Genomic DNA, 8038 nt, shown 5'->3' on the forward strand with positions numbered 1-8038 from the left:
AGTTGACTGAAGGGATGGATCCAAGTATTATTTTAGAGAAATAAAGTTCTGAATGAGAACGTTGGCAAACAAAGTTCAGTTGCTCTTCGTAAATCATTGCGCCTTTTCTTATTTAGGAACATCAGGACCAGCTCATCATCACTTTATGTCAACTTCAATTTTTTCAGTGTGTTTTTGGTTTTTGTTTGTTTGTTTTTTTTAAACTTTTTTTTTTTTTTTTTACAAAATCATAACACATGTGAGGTGTATGTTTGCTACACGATAACATCCAAAAATGTGTTTTTCGGGACACATTTAATGTATGAAGGTCTGCAGAACAGTGCAGGTATTCTAGGCAAAACAGTGTCATGTGTCCTCCACTCATGAGGCCTACGCTCTTGCCTAATCCAGATGGAGTGTTTCCACTAGTGGGACGCCATTTGATGGGGACTGTCTTCTTTTGTCTGCTTTATGTGAGAAAGAGAAACAGTGGACAATGCCCCAATCAGATCCTCTCAGCATTGCATGGAGTGCTACTGTGAAGAATATGGATGGACATGAAGATCTCTGGACACCTGGAATACCTCCTCCCACCTGATTCTTTTAAGATTAAGCGGTTATGTTGAACACTGTAATTCAAACAAGGTGGGAAAGTACAAGCAGTGTGGGAGTTTAGTAGATCCAAGAACAAAGCTGTTCACTGTGATAATTTTCCTTTGGAGTCAGAACTGTATTCACACCATATTCTTCCACGGTGCTCTGACCCAGTTTAACCGCTCTACACTGTTCTGAAGCTTACAAACTCTGGGTGTTTGGCAGTACGTTTGGTTAGACCAGTGTGGAAATAGTTTCTGTCACCACTCAATGGGCCAGAGCTTTATATAGACTTTGTTAGTGTTCACAGTCTAAACTCATTACCCTGCATTAGACAGAGAATTCTGACTGCCCAGAGAAAGACAGGGCAGAAGAGTAAGGGGAGAAAAAAAGTGTGTGTGTGTGTTGTGTGTGAGAGAGAGAGGGAGCTGGAGAGGGACTGTTGTCTGTTTAAACAGTCACAAATTAACTGGGACCAACGCTGTGAGAAGCACTGTGGGGCATTTATTCTGATGCTCGGCTCCATTCGAGATGAGTGAGTTTATTAGTGTAGACTGCAGGGAGATTTGTCGGTTTGTGTGAGTGTAAAATCACCATGATTTGGAAAAAAAACCCAACAGAATTTTGGGGAAATGTCCTTAAATTTGTTGATTAAATACACTTCATAACATGAAATCCTATTAGTGCTCAGAGTGACATTTCCAGTAGACACATTTGTCAGTGACTTTATTGGAAGTATTTCCAAATAGTTGGATTTGGTGGAAAGAGTGTCATTTTTTTAGGCATCTTCAAAGGGACTTGAGCACCAAGTGCAATTCTGCTAGAAGGCACAATCCAGCTAATGAAAAAGCACGTGAAGATTAGATTTTATAAAAATCATCAGATACAGGGAGGTCAGGATGATCAGGGGGAGCTACGTTAGCACACAGCATTGACTTGAAAGTAACTGCAAGATGTGTGAAGTAGCTGTGATAATTTGCATGAAAACAATTGGCTCTTAATGCTCAGTTGGTATCCTGACAGCTGATATATGAAGCTCTTGAGTCTGAAGCATAGATGCGTCGGCTGATGCCAGATATAAGCTATTTGCAGCATACTCTGGGTGAAATAAATGTGCACTGAAACCAGAAAAAGCACGAGCTTGCATGTCTTTCTAGGTTTGTGCGTTTGGGGCAGCAGGCCATATGATTGTCAGCAGGTAGCATGAGAAATACTGGTCAACCCCCTTCCAGGTTCCTCTTGGCCTGTTGTTGCTAAGCCCCTCCTCCTGCTGGAGGACCCACCACACTCCTCCTCCCCTCCTACCCACTCTAGATCTGTGGCCATGGTTTAGAACTCTTCCCTGATCTCTCATCCATCTCTTCCTCTCCTCTACTTCTTTCTCTGATGTTCTGGATGTCTGCAGCACCAGTGAGGTTTGTCATCTTTCACTTGTCGATTACATCTAATAGGCTAGAGTTACAGAGGAAGAATTTGAGTTTTGCATTGAATCTTTGATTGTTGCTGCCTAAAATGTATTTCTTTTCAATAGCGCAGAAAGCAAAGGGTTTTCCTACTGTTTAATAAGCCAATTTCTTGCTCCTTTAATGTGAAATTGATGTAGATTACCCTTCCTCTTCTTACCAATTGGTCATTGAACTAAAAGCTGCTAGTAAGTATACTACACATGAAGTTATTTGTGCTTATTGTAAGACGTTGCTCCTCGAGGTTCAGATAGTTACAGAAACACCTGCAGCTTCTTTTCAGAGGCCAGATCTGGTCTGTGTCAAAGGCTCTGATGCCAAAATAGAATAATGTTACTGGATGGCTGTACAATAAGTAAACACAAGTGCCTTAATATAAGGTGACAGTGTCTGGGTGTTCGCCGAGTGACACATAGCAGAGAGACAGAAAGAGTGTGGGACACCTATGGTTGTGTGTTTCTGTATGTGTGTGTTTCTGTTGCCCATGTGTCTCTTGGATTGTGTGTTGTATATGTGGCTGGTGCCTCTGCTGAATGAATAGCCTGCTGATGAGCTGTAGCATCACTGTTTGAGTGTATTCATGTGGAGAAACTTTAAAAAGTTTCAGTCACCACACAAAAGCCAGCTGTCGCTCTCACTTTTTTGAGCACAATGACTGAGGAGCAAGAGAGAGCAGGCTTCTCAAATGTGAACACGATGAGCAGCCAAACACCTTCAGCCTCAAACTCTGTGCCAGATTTTTACATATTAAATGTCTCTGAAGGTGTCAGTGCATTGAATAAATCTAACCAGTCAGGGAGAACTGACACCGCAGGTTTGGTTCAGCACAAAGATGGTTTTACTCTGGCTACATGTGAGGGTAACTTGTGCATAAGTGTGACATTTTCAGGTCAGCAATATGGTTGTTGACCGATTGAGAGCTTAATGTCTTGTTATCAGGGCAACCGCAAGGAGCAAGCAGGGTTTGTGATGTCTAAACATTGTTAGCTGATGTACACTTTTATACATTTTGTGCATGAAATCTATCTTACATCCATGCGGACTGTGCATTGTCATAGGCTCAGTGATTTCACTGTTTATAGATGCTTAGCAGAACACAGCTAGATCAGGTGGCTCAAGTGCTTGCTCCTAGGGGCCTGCCTGGGGCTCATCTGATTGTTGGGGCTTCTCTGGATTATTGTAGGGTCTTTACTAGGTCAGGGCAATATGGCCAAAAATATTTATCACGATATATATTTGAAAATTTCCAATAACAATGTAACTGACAATATAATTGACGCGAGACAAAACACTTTACAACTCCACAACTTTATTAGTGCAAAAAACCCCATCAATGTATTTTCACTTAAACAAGCAGCTGTTTTTTATGTGCATTAAAGTTATATAAAAATTTTACAGTGCAAATGCAAATTATACATACACAATGTAGCACAGTACGTATCACGCCGTGAGACTCCTGACTACGGTAGCCGTAATGCTCCGACAATCCATCAAGCGGTGTGGCTTTCGTACTTTAGCAAAGTCGTACTAAAAGATTTTTTGACAGATTTTTGAGTGCCGTGTACCACATAAAATCAGTTCGGTAATAATGGTAATAAAAACGGCCCGCTTGCTTGCTCTACCAAAAAATGTGCTTTGGTGTGTATCTGATGGACGAAAGCCAAACCAGTTCCACGCCACTGAAGTTGCAGCATTTTGACAAACCAATTCTAGTTAATCTGTTTCATACAACGATCCGCTTTCGCCCTTCTCATTCTCTGTCGCCGCCATGCTTTTTCCGCCATGTGTTTATGAAAACAAAGGTACTGCGCATGCATTTTAAATCATGCTTTTTATTTGTTTTTGTTTTTTAATGTCTCTGTAAAGCACTTTGAATCACCTTGCTGTGGAATTTTGCTATATACTGTAAATAAACTTGCCTTGCCTTACAATATAACGCACCTTGAGGCAGGTAAATTGAATTCTAATATATACACACACAGACATGAGTGTGGCACTCCATGAAATAAAAACTGAATTTGAAAATTACCATTTCAGCTCATTCCCGAAATTATTTGATGTAATCAAGATGCTGACACAGAAACAGACTTGTAGAGACCGAGGCAGATTTTTTTGGCAGACAGGAAGTAGGAGGGTGGTCTGTGATCCTTGTCCCTTTGGGCTGTGCTCTTCTGTCATTTTCTGCTTTTTATTTTAACCACCAATGCTTGCAGTAATTAAGCAGTTAAGCCATGAGTACTCAAATTCTTTCAACATGTTTCCTCAAGTAGTCAGCTCAGCCAGAACAGTAAAGGAACGGCAATGAGAAGATTTAATTCCTGGACTTGGCCGGAGGCTACACAGGGGTCATAGGGTCAGTGGCCCACGTTAAAACAATTATGTGATTATTTTTGAGGTGAAACTGCTTCCTCAAGTGCAAAAACTCCACTGCTACATGAGAACAACATAATTTGCACGTCTGCCTGTTAATTTATCATGATTGGTTCAGATTTGGACCAATTGAAAGTGATGCATACAGAACACAAAAGTCATCAGCGTTCGCTTACACATGAAGCTGACATTTGCAGACATTTCTAGACTAATGGAAAGCTGTGTAGGTGTGACAGAGGATGAGGTCTTTACACCCTCTTGTGGTCACTTCATTAAGTATACAAGTGGCAGTTTTGATTTTTATTCATAGAGGAAACTCTTTATTCTTTCACTAGTATTTATTTTGCGTGTGACTGATTTAGGTTTTTAATTTCTTTTTTTGTGACTCAAACTTTATTAAATTTTAATATACACAAAAAAAAAAAAAAACAAAAAAAAAAAAAAAGGTTTTTAATTTCAACAGCCTTTCCAGGAATTGGGTCCCAAGCTTCTTTTAAGTTGAGATTGTGTTGCAACAGTGTCTAAGTTCATCACGCTAGTGTCACGTCTGACCCAACCCGTTGAAGATTCACCCCAGACAACCTAACTGGAGCGTGTAAGCCCCGGTCACTGGGTCCAATCTTGTCAGTGATCAGCTGACCCGTTGTCCAGAGCCTTTCCTTTCCTTTTTTTTTTTTTTCCCAACAAAAATCCGAGCTGACCCCATTCTTGGACAGTACCGACCCTCCTGCTGGCCGATATCAAAGCCCCACTCATCTCAAACCTGCAGTGTCAATCCCCTTCATTCTCTTTGCAGTCCCCGTAATCATAGCAGGTCCCCCTCTCATTCAGCCGCTACCAATTGGAAGCCAGCTATTAGCAACCTGACCCACTTTGCTGATTGCTAACTACTAGCACATCTAATTGGGCCCTAATCACTTCCTAATGGCTGCATTGTTTCAGGCTGCTCTCACTAAATGCTAAATAGGGGTAGAAAGAAGAAGCAGTGAGTGGCCGCCTATTTGCATTTAGGGCATGAAAGGTGCTATAAAATGAAATCATCACACAGGACTAGTGTTTAATAAATTCTGACATAATGAGACCATAAGAATAACTTATGTAGTAAGTGAGTTAACATAGCTGTGTGAATTGATCAGAATACCAAGTTATCTGTATTGATTTTCATGTGTAATTGTTCCTCTGAATAGAAAAAAAATGTACTGGCATGCATTTGGAGTTTGAAATGTGTTTTCTCTTGTCTCGTCTAATGAAAAACACTTGTAATAAAAAGTAAACTCAGGAGGTTTTAGGGGTTTGTAGATGAAGAAGGACAACAGAGCAGCTGCACTATCTTTGAATTAATGTGTCACTTTTTGTGTTTGTGTCTAAGAAGTAAGCGGAGTGTGTTACAGCTAAAGTGCGATGATTCATTGCACCCAGTGCTCCCTGCACTGGCCCTCTCTCTCCCTCTCTCGCTGGCCGTTGGTGTTTGAATATTCAAATGTTGCTGGTCTGAGCTCCATGCTGTTAGTAGCCCTGCTGTGCGTACACACTGAGATCTTGAGCAGCACTCAGAATACTTGGGGGTTTTTTTTGTTTATTTTTATATGGGCAGTGACTACCTTTTCAGCTCTTGCGTTGCTTCTCCAGCTCTTGGTAAGTTTGCTTGTTGAGAGTCACGTGCTGCAGATTTTCTCAGACAACTCCTTAATGAATGATGAATCTGTAGCAGGAACATGTTTGTAAAAAAAGTACTTTCTGTTCTGTTCATTTCTAATTCAAACCATATTTTTTCGTCTTGTTTCTCAGTTTAATATACAGGGGAGTGGTGTAACTAGACAGTGTTTTCTTTGTTAAGCAGAGGGACCGTGACCAAAATAAGTCCATATAAGTCCATGCCTTATAAGTGCAGCAGCACTGCTTCTTGACTAGGCCTTCTTGGCGAGACTTAAAAGCACTTGAGTATGGCCCTCATTGTTTTTATAAACAGTTTGTGATGGGCTCCTCTCGTTGTTAGTGCTAAGGGGTTTTTAACAGTTTTGGTGGTTAGTCCAGAGAAAAGTAATGGCATGTTTGGTTATATCAACACAGGCCACCTTCAGGGCTTATAAGGTAACTCTGTGTGGGGTCAAAGAAGCTTCTGTTTTTCCTTGTGTCCTTCAGATTCTTCGTCTGCCTGAATTTAGTATCTAAGCTTTAACTCCCTTCTTTATTGTTTAATAAATTGTCTCTTTTCTGGTACAGATTCCTCAGAGGGCCTGACCTCACAACCTTTGGTGATGACTGAGCTTGCTCCATCATCTGCAGTGTCTGTCAGCTCCTCCACCAGCATCCCTGCCACTACCTCTACCCTGATTCCTCCCTTGTCCTCATCCTCCTCTTCCACAGCTATTCCCCAGCCCAACAGCAAGCCCTGGAGGGGCAAGTCAGCAAGCTCCAAGCACACCTCTTCTAATTCCTCCGCCTCGACGAGCCCCCCCTCATCTGCCATGCAGTCTGTCAAGCAGGAGAAGGACACTTCCTGTAAGACTGCTCTGACAAATGAAGCTCCTCCTAAGGTAGTAACTCAAAAGTCAATGCTGGAGAAGCTTAAACTCTTCAACAGTAAAGGAGGCTCCAAGTCGTCCTCCATCTCTTCCTCCAATGGGGTAGGGCCCCAGACTGATAATGCTGCACCAACCAGGCAGCTTGGAGCGGGGCAGGTGGAGAGAGCTGAGACAGGCTCCAACACCGACCCCTTAGAGGAGAATGATGGCAATGTTCGGCCGGGACTCAACGGAACCAGCAATGGGAATTCTTGTGGAGCGACTCCCTCTTTGGGAACTACGGTTTCTACCACCGCAAGCAGCCCCAAAATAGCTCTGAGGGGCATTGCCCAGCGAACTTTCAGCAGAGCTTTGACTACCAAGAAAGGCTCAGTCAAAGGACCTGAAAAAGATAAGGAGAAGGGGAAGGAGAAAGGGAAGGAGGTAGCGAAGCGCACCTCCGTCCCTGATAAAACAGAGCTGAGGGGAGATGAGCACAAGGAAGAAGTAGTACCTGTTGCTCTGGATGCTGACACAAATAAAAGAACCTCTAAAATTGCCAGTTTCATTCCCAAGGGAGGTAAATTGGCCAAAAAAGAGAGTTCCACCCCTGCACAAAGCGGAATACCAAAGCCAGGAGGCAAACCCACAGGAGCTGGTGGTAAAGCTTCTTCAGTGAAGGAAGCAGGGGAGAGGCCTCGGAGCATGCGGTTAGGAGGGGGTCTCGCCATGCACCGTGGCCCCCTGGACAGAGACAGGGACAGCAGGCACTCCAGCTCTACCTCCAGCCTGGCCTCCACAGAAGGAAAGACCAGCACCGCCCCTGTGGCAGGTGGTGGCACTACGCAGAGCACAGCCAGCAACACGGTCAGTGTGCAGCTACCTCAGACGCAACAGCACCATAGCCACCCCAACACAGCCACTGTTGCACCTTTCATGTACAGGTAAGATTGCACTTTCTTGGAGTATCTTGTCTAAAGTATGTGGTAGTGAATCTCAGTTTCACCTGCCTATATTACCTACATGCAATAATGAAAGCAAGTAATGATAATTTATAGTCAAACACTATATATAAAAAAATCTCTCTCTCTCTCTCTCTCTCTCTCTCTCTCTCTCTCATATATATAT

General features: G+C 42.7%; 1 protein-coding gene across 1 annotated transcript in view; it reads left to right on the forward strand.

Moving 5' to 3' along the window:
- nav2a (neuron navigator 2a) overlaps positions 1–8038 on the forward strand; it is a 102611-nt gene that overhangs the window by 42525 nt on the left and 52048 nt on the right. Inside the window, exon 8 of the mRNA XM_013913656.1 lies at positions 6630–7854. Coding sequence (XP_013769110.1) covers positions 6630–7854 — 1225 coding nt within the window. The remainder of the gene's footprint in view (positions 1–6629; positions 7855–8038) is intronic.

This window comes from Pundamilia nyererei, unplaced genomic scaffold (assembly GCF_000239375.1).
Source record: "Pundamilia nyererei isolate P.nyererei 1_Seehausen unplaced genomic scaffold, PunNye1.0 scaffold00143, whole genome shotgun sequence".
NCBI lineage: Eukaryota > Metazoa > Chordata > Actinopteri > Cichliformes > Cichlidae > Pundamilia > Pundamilia nyererei.